At 34.0% G+C, this 25779-nt stretch overlaps 1 protein-coding gene and 1 non-coding gene across 5 annotated transcripts; both read right to left on the bottom strand.

The window, feature by feature from the left end:
• Positions 1 to 1418: 1418 nt before the first annotated feature.
• Positions 1419 to 24321, bottom strand: LOC142620938 (uncharacterized). Of its 4 annotated transcripts, none has more exons than XM_075794255.1 (18): positions 23765 to 24321; positions 20891 to 20949; positions 20683 to 20814; positions 19010 to 19150; positions 18195 to 18251; positions 17702 to 17796; positions 17221 to 17353; positions 16909 to 17085; positions 16319 to 16509; positions 16061 to 16127; positions 12722 to 12855; positions 12369 to 12435; positions 9381 to 9443; positions 9044 to 9288; positions 8836 to 8965; positions 5557 to 5649; positions 2925 to 3110; positions 1419 to 1955 (listed from the first exon to the last, which is right to left on the bottom strand). In XM_075794255.1, exons 1-18 carry the CDS (start codon positions 24084 to 24086, stop codon positions 1662 to 1664), a joined length of 2586 nt encoding a protein of 861 aa, XP_075650370.1. In that variant the 5' UTR covers positions 24087 to 24321; the 3' UTR covers positions 1419 to 1661. The 4 variants fall into 4 exon arrangements, with proteins under 4 accessions (XP_075650370.1, XP_075650371.1, XP_075650372.1 ...); XM_075794256.1 differs by having other exon boundaries at positions 9381 to 9422; XM_075794257.1 differs by having other exon boundaries at positions 20683 to 20818; positions 23765 to 23844.
• A 124-nt stretch (positions 24322 to 24445) lies between these two features.
• Positions 24446 to 24519, bottom strand: TRNAT-AGU (transfer RNA threonine (anticodon AGU)). Its single transcript has one exon. It is a non-coding gene; the product is annotated as a tRNA-Thr (tRNA).
• Between the last annotated feature and the right edge of the window lie 1260 nt (positions 24520 to 25779).

The raw sequence follows: 25779 nt of genomic DNA, 5'->3' as shown, positions 1-25779 counted from the left end.
TGACTCTTATAGAGTTACATCAGGTGTAACTTGAACTCATCTCATATATATATATATATATATATATATATATATATATATATTTTTTTTTTTTTTTTTTTTTTTACTTTCTCATATTTCTCCCCAACCAAGGAAGATGACTCCATGGCCGTGTTAAGGTGAAACTTGATTTTATGTGCCACCTTAGCCCAAACTTGATTTTTCCATAACATTTTTATGATTGTTATGGGAGAGAGGCATTGAGTAAGAGTAATCACCTTTATGTTGTAGGAAGAACATGGAATGAATGGGAAAGAGGTGTAGAGGAAATAGTAAGAAATTTATAGGGAAAAAAGAAAAAAGAAAAAGAAGATTTAGAAAAGGGAGATGAAAATTTGGAGGAAGAGTAATAGTCAGGTGAAGGCTAAAGAATGGTTGGAAGAATTATGAGGGGAAGAAAAACCAAGAAATTAAAATTGATTACTAAACCTCCATTATTATATATTTTATAGATATTATTATTACTTTATATGTAGTATTAAAAAAAAAAATGTTAGGAAAAAAAAGTGATGTGATTAAAGATGTGGCCATGTGGCACAATAGGAGTTCTGCAAAATTTAATGCAACCTTCTATTATTATAAAGATAATTTAAAAACGTTAGCAAAAAAAAGTATATTGACTAAAAACGTGGTGCAATAGGAGTTTTGCAAAATTTAATGCAACCTTCTATTATTATATATGGTATTGATAGATGCTTGTGCATTGAACTCGTTCATAAATGTGTATAAAACAAAGTTTGTCCATGGGAGTATGAGACAAATGTATGTAAATTATAGATTGTGCCAACCACTAAAATCAAATCCTTAGCTATGTAGCAAAAGCAAAAAAAAAAAAAAATCAAATCCTAGCTCTGCCCCTAATCACATCTCAGTCTTCAAACAAAAATTTCTGGTTCTCCTTTGACTACAAGACCTTAGCAGTAAAGTTTTTGCTATAACTCTAATGTCGGGTATTTGACACATTGCAATAAATAATACTTCAAATTTCTGAATTTATTTAGTATGGGCCATGATTCGTAGTTTTTCTCCAAAAACTCTAAATTTTAACAATAGAATTTAGTAGGTAGAATTTTTGCAATATCATTCTTTAACTAAAAGACACTTTTAACATTTTGAGCGTCTTGATAAATTACAGTGAATAGGATTTTAAATTTATGAATTTTGGTACGGCACTTTGTATTTTGACATGATTTTTTTTTTCTTTTTTAAATGAAGAAGGAAATGAGTAGATGAGAGATTATTACTATTGGTTGTCTTGGGAGTGCTATAAATTTGACACTAGCACACAGAATCCAGGACAATAGATGCACCGGGCATTCTTCCCCTCAAATGTATAACAGCAGTAAAAATAGTCCATCAGAAAACTAGATATCCAAGCATTCCAAGAATTATCGTTGAACACGAATTTTCATTCCATTACTACTTTAGAAAATTCCATATGTACACTAAAAAATCAAGTACCTATAGAGGGCCTATTTACACCCAAAAAAAAAATATTGAGTTCTATCCCCCCATTCTCTTGTTGAACTATCTGTATCAGAAACTATCAAATATTCTGATGCATACTGTAAATTGGTGACAATGTTTCTTTTTCCCCTATCATCTATACTGCACAACGTTATTTACATTCTAACTTCAACCACGTCCCCGTCTTTAAGCTCTGTACTGGGTAATACCAACTGGCCATTGACCAAAACTAGCTTTCCCTCAAGTCCTACTCTTCTAGCAGCATCTGCAGCCGTGCTACCAGTCCTCAACCTCATTATCCCGCCATGGGGCCAACATACAATCACCACTTCCCCAAGGACAACCGAGCCAGGATTAACATAAGGTTTTCCACCATGCTTTGGTTGTCCTAAACTTGCTTCAGAGCGTAGTTGCTCTTCCCACCGAAGCATTGTCCTCAATAGACGCACCTAAAATTCAAAACTCAATTACTTTACAGAACATTAATTGATATCAAGAGTCTATTTGTAACTAACTACGTAAATGTGTGTGCATACATGTTCCTACGAGTACAATATGGACTGTGCAGTGATACAGACAAATTGTATTTAAGCCCATGCTGTAATCAACAAAGAGGTGTAGTTGTAGCTAAAACAGGAGCCACTAAATAATAGGTCACAAGTCAGGACACAAGATTTGCCAATAATGCAGTCAACAAATTAACATGTCTTCACCATGAAGATTGCTTTGGGTGCCAAGATCATCACTACACCCATCTTGCAGTTCATTACAATCTAAATTCATCATGTGCAATGCCTTGTGCAACGTCAATCACTGATGTTGCATCAGCAACAGAGAAAGAGAGCAATGGGGGCTTTGAAGATGCAGCAAAGTCTCAAAACACCCCATGGTTATATTTTGACTAGAAAACTGTTAAACCAAACAAAAACAGAACAACGTTGACAAAAAAAAAAAAAAAGCATCTTTCTTCATAATCTGTCAAAGTTTATCATCCAGAATGTAAGAATGTAGATAGCAATTTATCCTAATTGGTTCAGTAATAGAATTAACTAATGGGGGAGTTCCTCTGGCTGAACTCTGCAGAAGAGTATAAGAAAAAACATTAAATTCAGAATCATTTAAAGCAGTTGTAAGGGATCAGGTATTTTTTATCCCACATTTTCATAAGATCATCCCCAACATATACATAATCTTCCCAACTTTATATATGACACTCGACAAAAATAAGAAAACACCCCTCATATTATGGTCAACTTCAGCCAGGTCATTTTCTAACAGATTGAAGCATTTAGTGAATCAAGCTTGACTAGCAAGCGTGAAACAAATAACATTAGATAATTTTCAACTAAGATTCACTTACTACTTACTAGTAATAAACACATTTGGCTTTCAGAATAATAAGATGATTGTAGACAAACCTTCTTGTTAATGCTAGCTTCCATGGAAGTTGAAGTAATTGATTCAAAGCTTGGCGTAGATGTTACAGAATCAACCTGTCTGCCCTCAAAAACTGCAGATACAAGATCCCAGTATTCAGATTCTTCTTGCTCTGTAAAGTCAATGACTTGGATGAAGGTTGGCAATAGGCGCCCAAATTGGTCTTGCTGCATGGTCAAGGATAGCTCAATAAATCTTGACATGTCTGATGGAGGTTTGATCATGGGGATTATTTACTAGCAAAATGATAGTAGTCACTTGAAGATTAGTAACTAAAATCCCTATTTCAATCCTAGAATCCTATAAAAGTAAAAGCAAGCTGAGATTGATCCTATAAAATAAGAATGCTTGGTTTCCATTGAATATTTTGGCATACTTCTACCCTTTGGCCTTTGAACAATTGGCATAACTCTCAAAGTTTTTGTTATGCCTTCAATATATTTTTTCATATACCTCAAATTCATAAATATTTTACTCTAAAGCATATTTATAGCTTTTATAATGTCCAAGTAAAAAAAATCAATAGAGTGAACTAGGAAACAGGAATGTCCTGGAAAAAGTGAATAATATGGAATTTCATGAAATTACTGGAAATGTATAACAGAATCAATTTAGGCCTTTAAAGGAATGTATCTAATGATTAATTGAGTTTGCGGAAAATACATCCACCCCAGTAAAGTGAAACTAATTTAAAATGGGAACTAAATCACTAGCTATAAGCCAAACATTATACATCCATCCTGTAATGTTCTCATATTTGATATAATGCTTCTTATGATTCAAAACCAGTAAGAGAGAGAGAGAGAGAGGAGGGGACATATTGCATCAAAGAAAAGTAAATTAGCAAGAGTTGGTGTGTGGTACACACTATGTTTTGATGGAAACAAATAAAAATGTTACTTTAGTGGAAAATTAGCAAGGGCTGGATATGTCAAAGCGCACACAATATTTTGATGGGGAAAAAAAAAATTTAATGTTAGTTCAGCATACCAGATTGTACTAAAATGGACCATTTCCAAAACATCTGAGAGTTTCAATGTTCCATGAGTTTAGCATTTTAGGAAACAGGAAACCTTACCTAGGATCTATGAGATGCAAACTGCAGAAAAGATTAACATAGACACACAAACACTAGATTTACATGGTTTACCCAGAAGTAAGGCAAGTCCATAGAGTTGCTGCAGTTTTATTATAACAAGTACAAAATGAGCTACAGGTATCAATATCATTAGCATATAGATACATAAACCTTAATACTTTGGGCTTATGGCAACTGATGTATTAAAAAATACTGGAAACACCCACAATAATTGTATGGGCACAAAGCTTGCGCAATCCAAAGCCATAAAGCCCACCCAAAGATCCTCACATTGCATCATTGTGTTTGTCCCCCATGAAGTAGCATCTTTTTCTTTAAAAACTATTTCCCAACAATTTAAAGTTTTGGGACAATCAATAATTTACTATGGTATCAGAGTCGATAGTCATGAGTTTTAATCATGTCTCCACCCTACCTCCCACTGAAAAAGTTAAAATCCCTCATGTTGGATCCCATTTATTAAGGGGGATTCTAGGCCTACATGTAAAGGGGGGCGTTAAATTATAGTTAATTAATTAAACTCATTAATTCCCAACAATTTAAGCTTTTAGGATAGTTGGTAATTTATCATATATATGTATGTATGTATGTATGTATATTTATATTTATATTTATATATATAGTTTAGAGAATTCTCATATCAGCTTTCACATACAACAAATCAGAGGAAATAAATACAAGACAAATATATAGGCCCAGAAGCCAAAGGTTCCAAAGGAAGAAGTTAATGATAATTAAAAGAAGACTTATGGGCATCTCATGCAATTGCATGGCGCTTTGGTTTTGTAACCACACCATTCAAGATTAATTAAAATGATTGCGCTTCCCTATTCCAAACAATCAAAGCAACGGGGAGGTTGGGAGGAAGCGGGGGTAGAGAGAGAGAGAGAGAATCACAAAGATGAAGGATTTAAAAGGCACAACTAGACAGAAAACTAGATTTTAAGGGTATTGAAACTGTTATTGACAGTATATTGTCACTTTCATGGAAATTTGAAGCATGAAACTCTATAGAGAATGAAGAGGGGCCAGGATCTCCTCTCAGCAATGCTTCTTGAGGCTCCACTCTCCCTTCCCCCCTGAATAAGTAAGACCCCACCATGTCAAGACTGTTAAGTTACATACTTCTCCAAAGAAAATATTTTCTCATCATCTTGCAGGAATTTATGAAAAAGGAGGAAAACTTGCACTACCAAGGCAAAGCTTTCTGTTGCAATTGTACTCTACAGTTTTAAGAGATTTCACATAGATAACACTATATACCTTGAGACCTCTCCAATAATCACATAAGATCGTCCAGAACTCACAGAAAACCCATAGCAGACACTATTCCTATATTGAATGGACTCAACATTCATATTTCCAACACCACTCCTTCAGAGGAAAACACAACCATTGTGTATAGAATAACTTTTACACACAATTAAAATAATAAACGTTCAGATTGAAAGTCACCAATATATTGAAATTTGAAAGACAGTTATATTTTTCTTAATAAGTGCATGTAAAAGTACCTTGTGGTATATACCATCTCGACAGAGTGTATACTTCTCTAGACAAGTACACCAATCTCCATGTCCTGGTTCACACCACCACTCATCAGACACCTGGAATGCCAAGTCAGTGGCAGTAAATAAAAAAGTTCATTTGAATTACCATATTAAATGTTACTTGGTCAAAATCCAACCAATACGAACAACTTTGAGCGTTAGTTAAAATCTCTAAAAGAATGATCAATCAATATAATGTTTCCATTGCTTACATTAAAGCATCATTACATTAAAGCATGAGATCAAGTGCCCAAATGGTCAGGTTGTGATGATACTATGTGACCTGGGACAGGTGATCCTATGTGAGAGAGGCAATTGTATTTAAGGTGCCGAACTAAGCCCGAGTTGATGATGTCATTGATACATTTTGAGATATAAGTTTGCCTGGCTTGGAAGAAAATATACAAAGTATGGTTTAAGTGAAAAGAGTAAATCATGACATTTGTGGGAGGCCTAGAGTTTCCTTTTGTTCCATCACCAAAAACAAACTATGAGAAACAAGCTCATTGCATGCAGCACAGAAATTATTTAAAATAATGTCATGTCATGATGAAAATTTCATAAAATTTCTCTACAAAATAATTTGGCTGAAATTCAATCCAAAACTTACCATGAGCATTATCATTATCTTCATATGTAATAATGCTTCTAATTCTTACATGGAATAATCAGAAAGAAAAGGTCGTTGATCATTATGGATCCAATAAACTTATCATAAAACATCTACTTGGCCTCAATCAATATTCAACAAGGATAACCTATCAAAAAATATATATATATTCAACAAGGATAGAATCATCATCAATTATAGCTTATTTCTGCCATAAGCTAATTCATCCATATTTATGACCTCTCTCTCTCTCTCTCATATATTCCTGGTCATCAACCATAACTTGTGTCACATACAAACCCTACCTTGGTTGGAAAGGTTTCATAACTTTTGAGGTCCTAAAGTTATCATATATATATATATATATATAATATTGTCGCCCTAACATTCCTAAAATTAGTCATTGTACACCACAAAGGTTTTTTTTTTATAATAATTTTTATAAGTGTAAACCACAAAGCTACCTACGCACAATTATTCCCCTTAATAGTACAGTAAAAAATAATTAATACTAACACTAAACATGAAAAAAAAATGTAGGTAGAAACTACAGGATTTCCTAATCATAACTTTGATTAAAAATTACAATGAAACTTTTGGGCAACCACAGCCATAGGTACCAAAGTGTCATTACTAGCACTAGCTTCTTCACATGCGTATGACTCTTCTTTCTCAAATAAAAATATTTTTAAGTTTAACCACAAGTAGTTAAAGTTTAAGTATAAAATGTGTCTTAATTTATGGAATTCAAACTTTGTACTTTATGTTTTTAAAACCTTTTTTATTCAATATTTTATTTTGAGAGTATGACTTTTTTGTGTGGGTGAGTGTGGGAATTTTATTGGGAGTAGAATTTTATTGACAATTTTAAATTTCTCAATTTACCTTTATGTCCTAATTTTTCTTATAGTTAAATCACTTTCAAATAGGTAATAGGGTTATTTTTGGAGGCATAGAAAAGTGGACACTAAAGAGATATGTTCCAATTATATTAATAGATAACATTAAACAACGTTTAAAACATCAGAGAGAATATAAAATCAGAAAATATCAATACTAATAAACAACCTACTATAGAAAATTATGCCACATTTGACATACAAAATCACTTCAAATTGCTCTAAAGACTCCCAAGTTAGAGATATATGAATGTGTCAAGCCATTAATATTTTATTTGTATAATTTACAAATTCTAAAGATCCTACTTTTAAAACCATATTTTTAGGAAAATTCTTTCTTAACAACACTGGAAAAATATGTAAGGTACCTGCTTTAAGTATGCTTTACAAAAAACAGAGATTTGAAGATTGGATTCATGAAACATGAAAAAAAAAAAAAAAAAAAAAGAGAGAAATTTTATTCCAAAAATACTTTTCAGAAAATAACCACCATGCAATGGCCATAATAGGATGCAACCACTTTCACTGATTCTATCATAAACAGCTTTTTTCTACTAATTTACAAAGAATGGAAAAAAAAAAAAAAAAGAATTAGTGAAGTATGCTCTACAAATTATTCTACTTTGCAATGATTAGAAAATGTATTCTGTACATTATAGAGGGAATTTTTGAAAAGCATATTAATAAATACAAAAAATGAAAAAACAAAACTTTCATAAGATACTAAGTACTAAGAATTAACTACACTGACTATCATAGACTATCACTATGATGATTCAATAACACTGCATTCAAATCCTATGAGACAAAAATAAGAACATGAAGATTTTTTCTACCCAATTTGCAAGTGTATAAAATAATTAAAATAAGTTTTAGATTTATGCATGCTCTAAACTCAGTAGTTACTGACAATTTATGTTGTATTTTTCAATGGTGCAAGCTATATTGTGATAAAATCTATGAAATTTACAATTCAATGAAAGTATATACCAAGTTTATCACTGGAATGAACTACACTCTTATCACTGGAATGAGCCAAAGATAAAAACATGCAGATTTTTTCTATCCAATTTGCAAGTGTATAAAATAATTAAAATAATATTACATTTATGCGTGCTCTAACTCAGTAGTCACTGACAATTTTTATTGTTTTATTTTATTTTAATTTTTTATGGCGCAATTTATACTGTTATAAAACCTGTGAAATTTACAATTCAATGAAAATATATGCAAAGTATATCACTGGAATTAACTACACTCTTAGTCACACTTCTTCTTTTTTTTAGCATAATACATATACAACCATATTTTGCCATTTAAGTTTTCTGTAAATATTAATTAAAATGAAACCAATTGAATTTAACCAAACTCTAACAGAACAAATTAAAAAATAAAAAAGGGCCTTTAAATAGCAAATTTTACATGATAATTAATTTTAATTCTATGTTCACCTTAAGTCCAACCATACCAATCAATATAAGGTTATTTGCCAATAGGACCCCTGTTTGAAGCTACAACCAAACATTAGCATTCACATACACTAGACCAAACTATAGAGATTCCTTTAGAGTTTATTTCAGATTCTTATGATAACAATCTTCTTAGAATACAATCACAAAAAGAAAAAGTACATCATTCCTAAAAAAATTTAAAGAATTTTTAACTTCTTCCAATGAATAAATTTGAGATTAATTATAATAATATGATCAAGAAATTTAAGTAAAGCAACCCAACCTTTTTGTATAACCTTGCGTAGGCCTCCCATCGCTTTATTTGGAAAGAAGATCTTCTGGCGGCTACTGCTTCAGAAGCAGGTAGTCCAAAGCTCACAGCAACAAGCAGTTCTCTGCCATCATTATCTACTCTGCAAACACAATTTTGATGCAGAAGTAGAAGATATACGATACAAAGTGAGAAAATTACACACAAAGTAATTATATACCTGATAATAACAGCAGCAAGCAAGTGACTTCCTTCAACTCTAAGGACTGGATGTCCAACTTTGAGGGAACTATACTTATGAAACAAGTCATCTGCCATGGAATTTTGGTTGTCCATGTCTTTAGAGATATAGGAGGATGATTCTATTTCAGATTCATCCATGCTACTAATGGAAGACAACTTGTTGCCAGTTTCCTTATAGAGCCAATGTGCAGCAAGTCCATGTTCAGCGTACTCATGCATCCTCTAAAAATGTGAAAGACAATATCTCTATCAGTTAAATCTAGTACATGGACAAGTAAATTTTACCTCATACAAAATTGCTAGAAGATTTATACCTGGGTTCTTATCTGAACTTCCAAAGGTGAGCTGTCAGGACCCTGCACTGCAGTGTGTAGAGACTGCATTCAAAAACGCAACTTTATGGTTTGAAGAGTGGGCTAAAAGACATACTAGGTAAATGACAGTGTTCACACTAAAGTCTACTATAGCAGTATTTCATGGGTTCTATGTTTATTTAAAAGTTTTAAAACATAAAAATAAATGAAGAAAAGTTCTTTTTTTTGGTCAGGCAACACTAGTCTAGCTGTGGTAATTTAAGAGGTAATTTCCATTCTTTTGGCTGCACCTGCATCAGAAGGGGGAAGAAGGATGATGCAGGACAATGAATAGGCTACATGCATTACAAAGAGGAGAGCTATAAAAATCCGAATGTTGAATGTTGTACAGGGTAGGGATCAGGACAGCCTTGGATTAGTTGTATCAAAGGCCTGCCTTTCTAGGAAGGTGGTGAGGATGAAGTGCATAAAATTTAGAAAAGAGAAATAGAAGATTTGGGTGGATGAGTACAGAGAAAACAACCTAATTTTTGTTGAATATTAGATCAAGAAGAATTATGAGATGTGAGCACACAGAATTTCCGCAAGAAACAAGAAAAGAAATGCTGAGAATATCAGCAGGAGAGAGAGAAGAGTAGAAACAGGAAGGGATGGAGGATTCAAAAATTAAAACTCAACAATTCAACTTTCACTTCATTTCAACACAAGAAGTTACATCCTCATATAGTTGAAGTTAATTCCTAGAGAAATAGTAACACATTTCAATGAAATGTAACGAGGACAATTTAGTAGCTACTAGGATAACCTTTTTTTTTTTGGATAAGTTAGCTACTAGGATACTTGGATGGAAAGCAGCTGCCAGCTAAGAGCAGCTGTCTTTCTTCACCTCAATTCATAGTGAAAAACTATCATCCTAAGCAACTAGCTCCTGTTTTACCTAAGTCTAGGAATTTAACACCACAAAAGTCAAATACTTAGCTGATATTAAATCTAACAAAACTCCTTAAAAGCCTATGATCATAGGTTTGACTTATTCTAGAGAAAATCTTCAAAATAGGCTGCCAGAGTCATTTATGCTAACTGTTAGTTGTTTCTCCTGCCACTTCTCATGGCTGCCATTGGCCTCCATTGAGGCATGTTTGTCCAATCTCCAACCATGTAATGGCTGCAGCATCAGAGGCTTCCCTGCTTAAGGGTTTTCTGCAGAGGTCACACCAAACTTTTCAATAATCTTCAGATATTATGTGATCTCCATCACTATAAGCTCAGATACCTATGGGGCAATCTTTGAATGCTAAAGTTTGAAGAATTTGAGCAGGTTTATATTTATACAAAAGAAATAGAATTTTTATTAGAATAAAGGAAGCTCTAAACGAGAAGACTCCTAGAAATTACAATCGAAGGTTTAAGAAATCCATGATATCAACTACAGAATTACAAGTACCCCTCCATCAGCGTGCAGCATTCAATTAAAGAACCTGGAAAAATAAACTTAAGTTCCAATAGAGATCTCTCCACTCCAACCATATTAACCAGATAATGAGAAGCCACAACCCACAATTATGATGCCTTCCATGCACCTCTTTCAAACAAGAAAAGTCATCTATCACCTTAGACAACAACACTCAATGCAACCCCAAAATAAAAGAAAACAAAGGACCATAACTCATAGTCAACCAGGCAATGGTGCAAAAGATGATCAACAGATTTGCCACTCCTTTTTATAAGGCTATGTTTGAAATCTTACCCAACCAGAAGTTCACACAAAGAAAACTGCCTTCTTGGGTACCATGCTGTTCCAGATACATCTCCAGGAGTATAAGATTTTACTAGCATATCCCAATCATTCGTGCTACAATTGAACACTGATCATACAGTTGCTATACTACTATTAGGTCCCCAACTCATACAACCCACCCTTCCAAGAAATGAAATCCAATAATATAAAGAATCCATCAATGATTCTACATCCTCCAACTTCCAATCATGGAATTACAAATGAATCTAAGAAAACAATAGAACATCATGTCCTGCCTTCTAGAGCACAACAGAGAGGACACTACAGCCTCTTTATCCTCCACATTGGATATAAATCTGGGTATACCTCTCTTAGTGCCCAATCACCACACCACTCATTATACCAAAATTTGATTTCCTCCCATCCTGTACTCCAATTCCTTTCTAAAGACTGTATCCATGTGGCCTACACACATCCAAGGCAGACTAACCAGCTCCCAGTTCCCCATATTAGCAGCAACTAATACACCTCCAGAAATGGTCACCATCCCCCCAAACCTCCACAACCAATTACCAACAAAGCTTGGTTCAAAGTGCTTATTTTGCCAAAACTCAACCCTTCATATCTGATGGGGGAGCACACCCAATGCCAATCCATGATGACTAGCTTTTAAGTAACTAATAACAAATAGGACATATATAATAATGGGGTAGGTTGGGATAGAATAAAGTAAACCTCACCTCCAAACCTGGACCAGAACTTACCTTTTTAGCTCTCTAAAAGGAAACTAAGTACCTAATATATGCATGGATGGAAAACATATAAAACTGTTCAGTTCAAATTGGTTTTCTTTTTTGGTTTTATTATCAGACCTGTTTTGCACCTTACCTGTATCCCCCATTTTAGAATGTAACAGAGCCAAGTCATCTGTCATCTTTATGCTTCTAAGGTCTTGCTCTTTTCTGGCCATATTTTAACTTTTTATCACTTGTACTTCTTGTATGTGAAACTTTAGACAAATTAGCTTGTTAATTATTTTTAAGAAAAATGAAATTATAATGAAATAGTAGCATTCCATGCTAAAGCCTGCCATTTTCAGTTTAGTATTAAATATTTTAAACATAAACATCAATCCACATTCACCACACACTGCTTTACCATATTTTGTGTGAAAATTTCCAGAATTATTGCAAGTGTGTAATATGATATAAACTACATATGTGCTTCCATGCATGTAGTGGAGAAAATACCTGATAACCACTAGGCTTGGGATTAACAATGTAATCATCAAATTCACCATCAATGGGGGTCCAAAGCCTGCATGGAGAAGAAACAGAGACATGGACCATTATCAGTGCTCAAATCTGTATGCAGTTCTATATATAGAGAAATACTATTCCAAACTAGAGACTACAGATACACAACTGGACCAAAGAATCAGATCTATTTTCTGAGAATAGAGGACCAAAAATTGCAATGATAAATTTAAATCATAGTTAAACAAAACACAGTTAGTGAAAGACAGTTTCATATCAACAACATTTAGAACAAATTGATGAAATGTAAAATGAAATTTGAAGAATAGAAATTTCAATTGTTTTACTTGTGTACAATGTTGAGAAGACTGTAGCAACATTGAACAGCAGGCCCCTGTAGAGTTCCGTTCTTGTCTCCAACAACTACCCTTAAAGCACGGGCATCATATACTTTACTAATGCTGACATCTTTGCGTTTCATCTGAAGCAGGTAAAGATAGAAATATGAATTTCCGTATTTGCATTAAGAATGAATTCTATCTAAATAATTTTCCAACAAATTTCAGACCAATGAAAGATAAAATGCTTCTGCAAACTTGCAACAAAATCAAAATGCAGACTTCATGTTGTGATGAACCTACTTGGTCAATTCAGCTTCTGTTGCTCAGCCAATATATTTACATCACTTTTCTGTATTTTTCAATGAGTTTAATAAAGGAAAAGAAAATTTCAAAATTCTGAGCAAAATTTGTGCTAAAGATAAAGGGGGGACAGGCCCTAAATATCCAAGGCATGAACCTAAAACATTTTCCTCCACTAGTTATAATTAACACTTTTTTAAAAAGCTTAAATTATTAGGAAATAGTGAATTTAATCATTTAACAATAATATTCTAACACTATGCTCATGAGTCACATGTGGACCCAAACTTCCCTTTAATAAATAGGGCTCCACATGGGATTTTCAACTTATTTTAAGTGGGAGGTAGATTAGAGAAGGATTAGAATTCAAGACCACTTGCTTTGATATCATCATAAATTACCACTTATCCCAAAAGTTTAAGCTGTTAGGAAATAGTGAATTTAATCTAGTAACCATGATATATATAAATATATATATATATATATTGATAAATAACGGAATTGTATTAAATAAGAAACCAGGTACACCGGGGGCTGTACATGACAAACAATACATCAAACACTTAAATTACAATGATCAAGCATTTCTTAAAAATTAGAACAAGGAAAAAGATTAAAGGACACAATGAGGAAAAAGATTAAGTTCCGAAATAGACCATTCCTTCCCTTCAAAACATCTTGAGTTCCATTTTCTCCAAATACACCATAGGACACAATGAGGTACAGCCCTCCATAAATCAATGCTCCAATGCCCACCAAAGGAACCTTGCCAACTCGAAAATAAATCAGTAACACTGTGCAACATAACCCAAAGGAAACCAAATAGAGTCCACACCATAGACCATAACTCAGAAGCAATAGGACAATGAAGAAGAAGATGATTCACAAATTCCCCACTTTTTTTTTACCCATATGGCACCAATAAGTCCACATCCTTGCACGGAATCATCAAACTATTTGAGGGGAGGAACATTTCACCCTTGAGTTGAAAGTTGAAACGGTCCTTTTTGCTTTCTTTGTTTGACTGGATGATTGCTATGGGTGGTCTTTCTTTTCCTTCCCTTTTGGATTTCTTAGATTTGTGTACTTTTGCTTAATTTCTTCAATTTCCTTAGTACACTGCCATGTTCCAGAGGAGTAGCTTCTACTTTATTATTTCCTACAAATATAGTTTTTCTTTACCTATCAAAAAAAAATGGGGGGCCAAAGTGGAAAACTCCATCCACCCTATTTTCTCTCTTTTCTCCCGTTTCACCCCAACAAAACAATGGAAAATCGCAATATCCCCTCCCTTTTCCATCCTCTCCCTTTTCACCCTAACCAAACAAGATAAAGGGGAAAAAAGAGGGGCATGGGGAGAAAAGATGACCTTCTTTGGATTAGATACAAAGTCCTCAAGCCTATCGAAAACATCAACAACCACTGTAAACTCAGCTCTATAATACACTCAAAGAAAGAATTTCTTTCTTAATTTTTGACAAAGTAATATGAGAATTTTGGAATTATGATTAAAAGATTAAATTAACTATTTCCAAACAGCTTAAGTTTTTAGGACTGTTAGAAATACGTGGTTAAATGATTAAATTTATCATCTGTCAAACATAAGCTTTTGGGGTAATCGGTAATTTAACATGGTATCAGAGCAAAACATCCTGAGTTCGTTCTTTGTCTTCTCTACTCTACCTCTCATTTAAAATACCACATGTTAAGCCTCGCCTATTAAAAGGGAATTTGATCTCACACTTGAAGGGCAATGTTAGAAGTATGAGGTTAAATGATTAAATTTTCCTAACTTTTGGCTTGGCCTGGGTTATGCCTAGATCGATTCCTGAAATGCTCTTTGGTTGGTGGAATTGGTTGGGGAAGCATTCTTCTCAGATCTGGAATTTAGTCCCGCTTTGCATCCTTTGGTGTATTTGGAAGGAGCGTAACCGGAGGACTTTTGAGGATTTGGATAGCTCTAGGGAACAGTTGCTTGTTTTTTTTAGTGGGACTCTCTTTGATTGGTCGCGCGCGTGGGGACTCACGTCTAGTGACTCCCTTCCTTCTTTTCTTTGCTCCCTTTTCCTTTTCTAATTTTCTTGTTGTCTTTGTTTCTCTTTGTTTTCTTTTTCTTGTAGCTCCTCGGTTGCTCTGTGTTTTTTTCAGGCATAGAGTAACCCTTCGTATATATATCATTCTTACTTATCAAAAAAAAATTAAATTTACCATATCCCAAAAAGGATTTGGGACAGTCGCCATCGGTCCTCTCATTTGAAATCTCAAGTGTTAGGCCTCACTTAATAGAAAGGGAATGTTAGTCCATACATGAGAGGAAGTGTTAGAAATATGTGGTTAAAAGATTAAATTTACCGTATCCCAAAAGTTTAAGCATTTGGGACAATTGGTAATTTTACTGAAACAATGAGTAGTTTATTATAGTATCAGACTAGGTGGTCACAAGTTTGAACCCCATACCCAAGCAACATTCTCAGCCGAAATATAATTCACTCCATTTGAGCACTTTCATGGTAAGTTTTTTCAATATTTTTCAGTATTTTCCAATTTTATTAGTTTGATGCAGCATTGGATACTTTGACGCCAATTGCTAAATATTTTTCCAGAAGTGGGATGAAGAGGTGGTTTATTGTGCATGAAAGAGTGTGTTACTTCAGAATTCTTTTCTAAAGTCAAATACACGATAAAGGCATTTAATGGCAAGGTTCACATTATTTCTCATTTTGTATCTCAAAATAGACTCCCAAGTATATACTCAACTGTATGAAAGAGTAGCAACTTATACCTTCCTCCTCTAAGAAAATTCCTTTCCATTTAAAAAACTCTACAGCACACTGAGCACTTTGAGATTCCTAGCACCATGATGGATTACAGAAGAAAACCCAACTATGTTCTAGGTTTTGAACTACATTGAAGCAAAGCATTTAAGTAAAATATTATGAACATAATTAACTCTTCCAGTAATATATCATATCTCGTTTCATAATAGTTTACTAAGTTAATGCACACTTGCCTAACAGGATTGCTAAAAAGTAGACTCATACATACCTTGCTGTAAATACCATACAAGCTTTTTAGTCGGCTAGATAAGGTTACCTCCATACCTGGAACATAACTACAAGGGGAAAAAAATTAAAAACAAAAATAAAACCCTTTAGCTGTGGACAAAGTAACAATGGTGATTCCCACATGGCACATACACCAAATGAGATATATGCATAAATAAACCAATAAATATTATAGCATCTTTTAGATCATATTCAGGAAGCACAAGCAGCAAATGATAGTGTGAGAAGCAGAACATACGAAGTTGATATAATTAACTCCAGCTCAAGTGCTTCCTCACAAACCACCAGAGATGCTAAAGCAATTCCAGCATCGTGCAAAACCTTGGGTTTTGAGTGTGTCTCCAGAGTGCTTCTGAGACTATTAAGAAATTTAGTCCTCTTTCTCCGATCTAGCAAGATATCAAAAGGAACCACAGCTTCCAAAAGATCCTGTAAGTAAAGAATAATCAACTTAAATGACTAAGAACAAAGGGACTAAATTCCAACTTCTGATTCTTTCAGAGCTAGCACGCCTTGCCCTGGTTCATGTCTACCTTCTGAAAGTCAATACAAATGGTCATTCCAGATGCCTCCTTAAATAATAAGCAACTCATATACCACCACAAGGGTTAAAATTACAATTTCAAATAATATCTAGACCATATATTACAACAGGGGAGTGTCCAAAAGTTTAAACTAGAAGTTACCATCTAAAATTCAAAAAGGTCAAGTAAAATGTAAGAAAGAGGCATAAGAAGGGACACTGCATAAGGCGATTATCCAATATACTATTTCTAGGGATATAGTAAACATATAAAAGAAACATAATTTTTAGTTTAAATCTCTTACCTTCATGCTTGTGATGTCCTCATCAATTGCTATGGACCCTTTGTCCTCAGAATCTATGTTTTTTTCATCCAATGGTAGCAAGCTGGTTCTTGAAGATATTCGTCTTGGGTTTCCTGCTCTGCTGCTAGTGCTCCACATGGAAGCTAGATCAGCTCGCATTTTACGAAAAACTTGAGGCTGCACATATGAGTGCAGGACATTGAGACATATAACTAAAGAATCAAAACTACATACCAAATAATAAGGGCATGAACAGTTGAGCATCATGGATATCATTATGATACATGATAGACAGAAAGATTATGATCAAACCTGAAGAACAGCAAAGCACAGATCTTCCATTTCAGCTTTCAATGCCCACAGACCCAATCTGGAAGCAAGTGAGCACCATATAACTAAGGTCTCTTTAGCGACAGCTTGAGCCTTCGGCAGCGGCAGGACATAACTGTAAAACAAATCACCATCTAGAAGTTTGCTCGTATGGTGAAATTTTAAGGCATAGATTAAGGTCAGGTCAGCCATACAATTTCATTATTTAAAGCGTCACAGGATCCACAGTTTCCATATATTTATAATTTATTCAGACCAGTAAGAAAAGTCCCAGGGCAAGCTTTATGACAAACTGTTATAAAGAAAGCAAAAAGATTTTGTAGTAAAATAAAAAATTAAAAAAAAAACAAGGGAAAAAGTGGTGTTAGCTATTGAGGAATCAATTCAAAAGAAAAATTAACACAACATAGTCACTGTTAAAAGGCTTAAACTGATAATATTAACAGAAGTAGAGAGTCAATACATGGTTCTCATGTTGTGAAGACGATCTGCAAGCTTGATGAGCACCACACGTGGATCATCAACCATGCCCAATAGCATAACTCGTAAATTATTAGCCTATTAAATGAAAAGTTAAAACATGAGAATCAGAAAACTGCAGCAGCTAAAATATGGTGCTTCTCTCAGAACAAGAACTCATTAGGTTAAATCACAATGCTATGGTCAGTAGCATCTAATACAAATAAAAAGCATCCAAATCTTTTCATGCAGTAGCTAAGGTACACCAATGCATGCCCATGGGTCTCAACACAAGCTTCTACAAGCAATTGGCATATATAAGAATCAGTACTAAATCAGGATATGAGATCATTTCCAATCTATATTCGGATCAATGTGATTGTTCTCATATATTAGACCTAAGGTCACTTGTGATTCAAGTATACCGATAATATTTCAAAACTAACTTCCATAGAATGGCTTATTGCTTTTACAATGTAGCAAATTAAGTTTTATACCTCTTCAGGACCAAGGGTGTCTGGGTTTACATTTATCCTGCGGTTTCTCCGTAAAAGCTGCAAAAATATGTATAAATATGTCAACATGAAGAACACTGCAGGAAAGGAGATGAGAAAAACAAAAATATTAGAATTTTGCAAAAGCCAAAATCAGGGCATTGCAAGTGTGATAAACACTATATGAGGAAACCATCAGAACTCATAGATTTAAATGCAATGCCTCCTAATAAACAATAATAAAGACTTTGGAACATGACCTCAATGCAGTAGGACAAAAATATGAGCACAGCAAATCAGTACATGTATGTCAACCATTTTCTGCTTCAAACACAATCAGCATTGTTTTTTATTCACATTCTGCCATCATGCAGGTGTCATTTATTCACTTGTACTAAGGTAGAACCAAATATTATAAATGAAATTGAACAAAAAAATTGCATAATTGAAATTCAACTACATAAAATTGACGTGAAAACACCCCTGCACAGAGAGAATTCTAGATTATGTTATAATAAAATTTCTAATTAACAAACCGTTTTCTAAAAGTGACAAAAGTTATTTCTCGCACTTTTGTCTCAGTTGCTCAAAAGGAAAAAAAAAAAAAAAAAAAAACCTGAAAATGACATGATAAGACAAGTTTCCATTGTTTCCAATTTCATAAATGCAAACCATTTCAAAAAATGTCATAAAACTTCTGAAACTTCCTAAATCAACAGGTGAAAAGACCTAATCTGCCACACGAACCTTTGCCCTTGAAAGTTGAAACTTGAAACCAAAAAATAATGGGTATTATTGTAACAATTTGTTTATAATACCTGATTTACATGACTTAACCTGGAAACACCAGCTACCAACTTAGCTACATCAACACCAAACTCTCCTTCTATACTGTGCAAACTTTCGCATGTATCATCAATCACATCATGAAGAATCCCAGCCACAACTGTATCAACAGCCTGCAGCAGATTTTATAATCTTAATGAAGGAATCGATGGGATGCCATGTGCTTTTGAACAATGAAAGCTTTTCATAAACTACGATTAACACATGCAGCGGTGTCATAAACAGACCGTAAATATTTCCAGTAATGTTTAGTCATATTGCTTTATATTAAGATCGGTCATTAATTTCATAATTACCAACACCGGGTAGAGGGGGGGGGGGGGAGGAGATTAAGTAATTACCCATATATATTTTGCGCCAAAGGTTTCATAACAAAATTATCAACACAGGCATAATAAAGGATAAATAATCAAAGAGAAAGGATCAAATAAAAGGAAAAGGAAGAAAAATAAAATATAGAGTACTGTGAATCTCAGAAAATCATTTTCAAGCACCAGTGAACTTGAAATTGAGAAGTATTATTAATGCAGCACAAAATACTATCAAAAAGATTTTGCAGAAAAAACAAACTGAAAAATGATAAACCTAGGAATCAATACCTAGTGTTGCTTAGATACAAAAATAACCTTTACTCTAGGAAATTAAATAAAATACTGATAGCCTATTTAGTTAATAATATCAAAAATAAATTTCAATGGACCAATAGTAAAATCAAGTTGACATCTAAAATTAAAATAAAATTTTTTGCCTGCTCCCTGCATCAATTATGTTGCATATTGTACTAGAGGTCCATTATTGATAGGGCATGTTAAGAAATAAGAACCATATACTGTCAATTCAACAAAGTAGGCAATGAATGCTTCCATCTGTTGCTGTTTATAATCTTTATATGTATGCCTTGTGTACCTAAGCAATAAATGAGACACATGTTTAGATAAACCACTTGGTGCTGGAGGGTCTAAAACCCAAAACTAGTACTAATCCTTTTCAAATTAAATCAGGATCCAGGGGGGAAAAACAAAGAATGGCCATGAGGTCTTGCATTGGCAGGTTTCCCAAGCCAACACTGCTGTATTTCCAGACTATTCATTTAAGATTTTTCCCATCAATTTGGTCGATCATGTCAAGTTCATGTTTTCCTTTATCGACATGAATAAACTAGAAAACTTAAAAAACTGCATGTCCCTACTTAACAAAAAAGAAAAAGCAAAAATTCAGAACAGTAAGTCATGCATGGATCACAATGGTGAAGAGTGAGATTTGCCACATCCACATTTAGTGTTTCCTCAGTTTAATTTTCTTTTCCTATTGTGCCTTCTTCTTCTAAATTTTGCTTGAGGTTGTTCTTTATTTTATACTTCTTGCATACTTGAGTTGCACCTCCTTGGCATCTTTTGATGCAACTTACTTGTTCTAAAATTAGTCAATAGTGATAAGTTAATACATGTCTTTTCAACAATATAGAAAATTTTGCAATGTTCTTCCTCATTAAATTTATTACAGGACATTTTGCAAACATAGAAACGATGTCTTCTTACATTTCTGAAAAAGAGTGTAAGAAGTGATGATTATTGCAAGACTGAACGAATAAAAAATTTGAATGCAAAAAATTTAAATCATAATAAGTAGAAAGAGTTTTGCATACTCGTTTGCCACTTGATGGAACCAACATTGCCAAGATTCTTCCAGTATGAATGCAATGAGTTAAATAAGGATCTCCAGTCTTCCGTAATTGTCCATGGTGAGCTTTTTTCGCAAATGCAATAGCCTTTTGCACCTGCCTTCACAGATTGAGTGTTTTAGTGGCAGCAAATGACTATATGGAATTCATGATTCAAGTAAAGATGGTAAACCTTTGCATCACAAAATATAGGACACCCAGTTACATCTACTCCCTCCAATACAAAAGAACCTGCAGCACAATGATACGATGAATATTTAATTTAATATAAAAATAGAGAAGAAAATGAATCCACAAGTAAAAAAATTCATGAGACACCATTTTCAAGAGCAACACCTGTAAGAGACATGAGTTGGTTTTTTTTTTTTTTTTATTAAAGGATAATAAGCATTTTTTTTTAGGAAAAAATATTTTAAAAGGTACTGTTCACAAGTATTATTCACAATGCTATTCACATTTTCATATATATATATATATATATAATTAAAATATTTTCTGTTTTGAACCTTAGCCCTTCTCAAGGGGTTCTAAATCCAAAATCCACAAATCTTATACCTAAACCCACCACAACGGCACAACCACACCCACATGTAGACAAATTCCCAATTTTCTCTACATCAGATTGCTCCTCCATATTAAATTGATCCCAGTCAAAAAGAAAAGTTTCAAGCTATTGGCTGCATCATCAATAGAAAAAAATGTACTACAGCTAACACCTAAATTGAAAACAAGATGTAATTTATATGAGCTTAGTTTACCATCAAGTAGCTTTTACCAACCACCAATTCCACTTCCAAAAACAGTTTCACTTAAACAAAAATGGTCATTTTTAACACTTTTGTCTAATGCTTTAATAAATAAAATATTCATATTTCAGCCATTAGAACTACAACATCTGAGAAATTCGAAGTCTACTTGTATTACCTTTCAGTATTAAAAAATTAAAAATAAAGAGAGCAGTATATGGTTTCGGAAAGCAACTTTTGTAATTTCTTCTAATCTATTTGAGAACTAAAACATTCAAATCCAAAACAAACAAACAAAAAAAGTTTCTCAAAGAAAGAATTCAATCGATACTCAATTGATTGAAAATCATGAACACAATGACGTCTTTTAATTCTAAAGTCAATGACTTGTTTTTCTAAACCTTAATTGCTATACCTATATAAAGGCTTGTTATACTCGACGTTGTGTCGCTAGTGTACTACACACAGGGAAATCAGATGCCTCCATCCTGGTGAACCCGTGAGTACAGAAACCATATTCTTATTGAGTGTGTGTATACGTGTGATCATAGAGCTTGGAACCACAACCCAGTGAAGTTCACTACAGTATCAACTCTTCGAGGAGGTGCCTTGGAGTGAGAGGTTATGGTCATTAACATGGACGGGTTGTTCCTGAAGGAATTCATGAATAAGAAGTTCAGACATTCATCTATTGCGATTGTAGAGTCTAGGCAATAAGGGTTTTTGTTCTAGATTGTAAACTCCTTTTATAATGCATTGCCTTATTTGCAGTGTGTCACTCCCGTAGTAGTTTTTTCTTTGGAGATGTTCTCCATCGATTTTCCACTTCATTACCAAATCTGTGTGTTCTTGTTGCTTTATCACGTTATTTACAGATTTTGTATTCATTGTGGTTGTGATTTAAATTGCACTAACTGAGATCACATAATTGATTAATCAGCAATAAATTGATAAGTCCACTACATAATTAATTTGGGGTCTAAACCAGTCTTCTCATTTGGGGAGAACACTATTGGTAATTGGTGTTTCAGCTATAAATCTAGTGAAGAGTGAGCGGATCATTTGTTACACGGTTTGGTTGCAAAAGAGTTGTAGTCATTAGTAGATATTTTATTTGAGGTTCAATGGATGAGGGCTAAGGGGGTTGTCAATGTGCTATTTTTATTGGGAAGGGATATTTGAATGCGACAAAAATAGCTCTGTTTGGCATGTGGTTCCATTATGCAAGATGTAAATCAATTGGAGAGAAGAATAATCAAACCTTCAGCGGTGTTAACCTCTCCTTGGATGCATTAATCTCTCTCTGTCTCTGTCATTCTGTCTGTCTGTCTGTCTCACTCTTTTTCATTGTCTAATACGATGGCTGCTTTAGCCAGTAATCCTATTTCCTCTTTTTTTACAATTTTTTGATCTATTAAAATTCTTTCTTTCTTTTTAAAATTTTTTTTGAGGAAAAAAAGAATTAGGAATTATCTTTAGTTGAAACATATTCTTGTTTTCAGGAAAGGAAACAACATAAATCACATAATTAGGAATCTTGTTTTGTTTTCATTTCATTATAAGTTCCCTCAGCAACAAAATGGAGCACTAAGCTATGCTCAGACACAAGTTTGTTCTAAAACACATTACAAAAGCGTAACCAAAACTCAGTTTCTAAGAAAATGCAGGAAGTGAAAAACATATAGTAGAGTCTCTTCCTATTCTATTGTTCTTCTTTCGTACGAAAAGTTTAACTCAACCAGCTCCATATATAGTTGTACAAGAATCACTCAAAAAAACAAACTTTTCAGTTCATTATTCTGCACCAACATGTTCTTAACAATCAAATACCCACAAATACTATTGACAATTAATTCAAAATTGTCTTACTGAAAGCAACCTAGCATCAAACTTCGACTCAAATGTTAATTTTTTTACAATTAACAGAAAGTAACTTTACCATCCACCGATTCCGCTTCCAAATACAGTTACATTAGTCATTTCTAACAGATTTGCGTAACGCCTTAATCAGAAAATTTTCTATATTTTTCTGCTCTGAGAAATTCAAAGTCAACTTATATATTCACCCATACAATTAAAAAAAAAATAGCAGTATTTGGTTTCGGAAAGCAACTTTTTGAAACATTCAAATCCAAAAACAAAAGCAAAAAAAAAGTGTTTCTAGAAGCTACTTTCAGCACCGAATTCGCATCATAAAGTTTCACACTAATTTAAAAAAAAAATAGTAGTATTTAGTTTCGAAAAGCAACTTTTGTAATCGATTCCAATCTAATTGAGAAAGAGGTTTAAAGAGAACAGACCTGGTTGTTCCTCTTCAAGCTTGGGCCACAAGAAATCGACCTTGGTAGAGAGACAAGCGCCGGAAGCGATAGCGACGGCGGTGACAGCGACTTGAGTGATGGCGGAAGTGACGGCGCCGTGGACGGCGGAGCCGGAGGAACCGGAGGCGGCGACGATGGCATTGGCGGAGGCGAAGAGGGAGGAAGAGACGGTGAGAGTGGGAGGAAATCGGTAAGAGTAGATGCTGGTGCGGCGGTGGTGGTATTTATGGGAATTGCGGAAACGGTGGTGGAGAGTGTGGAGGAGGAATGAAGGAGGAGCCTTGTGTGATAAGAGGAACATTATTGTGTCTGTGCGCGCTTTTTCTTTTCTGGTGGAGGTGGTTAGTTGTTTTTGTTTTTGTGTTCACATTTTCTGTATGGTTTATAAAATCAGAGAGAGAGAGAGAGAGAGCGAGAGAGAGAGTGTGTGTGTGTGTGAGAGAGTGTGTGTGAATATGTGGTTCGGAAATGAACGGGTAGGGGGAATCTACTAATGGTTATTAGAGTTAGTTGAATAATAGCTGTGTGGGATTGAGATAGAGAGAGAGAGTGTGACGGTTCTTGAGTATTTTACAGTAACGGTTGGACTAGAAAGATGACAAAACAAAACAAAAAAACAAAAACAAAAATCTGATCGTATATAGGAAAAGATACGTGTTGTGCTCTCGTTGAGAGTCGAACTCAAGACCTCCCGCTTACTAAACGGGTGCTCTAACCAACTGAGCTACGAGAGCTTGCTTGCCGTTCTAATTTGAATTTATTTTCAAATATAAGTGATTGTATGATTAAATTAGACATGGCCAAGCTTGAACAAAATTATTGAGAATGAGAGCGTCAGCGAAATATATGAACATGGTTGAGAGAATTTTCGAACAAAAGACTAAAAACTAGTACTCCACGGCACCAATATACTAATACATACAACCATTTTATGATAACGGTTTGTCTGTTACTTGAGATGAAAATAAAGATATTTTAAGAGTCTGTTTGGTTGGAAGAGTGAAAAAGTGGAAAGATAGGAAATATTTAGTTTTCTTTTATATGTGTTTAGTTGGAGGAGGAGAAAAGTAAGAGAGTAAAAAACTTTTTTGTTTGGTTGGAGAAAAAAATGGGAGAATGGAAAATGTAGTTTATATAAATTGACTATTATGTCATTGTTATATAATATATAAGAAATAGTGAGAAAATGAGAAGAGTGGGTGAGTACAATAAAGTAAGGGTATTTGTATAAATTATATTATTCAGCATCTTTTCCTCCCAATTTTCCTCCCAAATTGAGAGGATAAAAAAATGTAGGCCCAGAGGGATTATTTTCCTCCCCATTTTCTGTCTCTCTTGTTTTCTCTCCTAAACCAAACGGTGGAAAATGATCCAAGATTATTTTCCTCCCTATTTTCTGTCTCTCTTGTTTTCTCTCCTAAACTGAACGGTGAAAAATGTCATTTTCCACCTTATTTTCCATCCATGTTTTCACTCCAACCAAACATACTCTAAAAGTATGAGCTAGGAGTATAAAGGCATGCATTCCTGTTTTTGCTGAAGTTTTTGCCATAGTTTAGGCTTTGCAATTGATTAGAGATAAAAAGTTCTAAAGTATAATTGTCGAGGGTGATTCTAAGATCTGTATTAATGCCTTAAATAACAATTTGGAGGAGGCATGTTGGGAGATTCTACCACAGTCAAGTGATGCATTAGTCTTGGATAATTCTTTTGTGGGTTGTATTTTGTTGAATCAAAAGGGATGCTAACTTTGTAGCTTTGTAGCTCACGAACTAAGCAAGTTTGTTTTGTACTCAAATATCTCTTACTTTTGTAACTGTCTATCTCTTCCTTCTGCGGTCATGGAGGCTTGGGAAAGAGATGTATCTCTTTTGCTACTTCAATGAATATTCACATTTATGAAAAACAAAGTATATGGTTATTGCAATAGCCACGAGAGAGCGAGAGAGAGTTTTCCTTCTAGCAATTAAATAGACCTCACAAAAACTGCAAAA

The sequence above is a fragment of the Castanea sativa genome, chromosome 12, assembly GCF_040712315.1.
Source record: "Castanea sativa cultivar Marrone di Chiusa Pesio chromosome 12, ASM4071231v1".
NCBI lineage: Eukaryota > Viridiplantae > Streptophyta > Magnoliopsida > Fagales > Fagaceae > Castanea > Castanea sativa.
The sequence above is the reverse complement of the archived record's forward strand: the minus strand, read 5'-3'. Positions and strand labels throughout refer to the sequence as shown.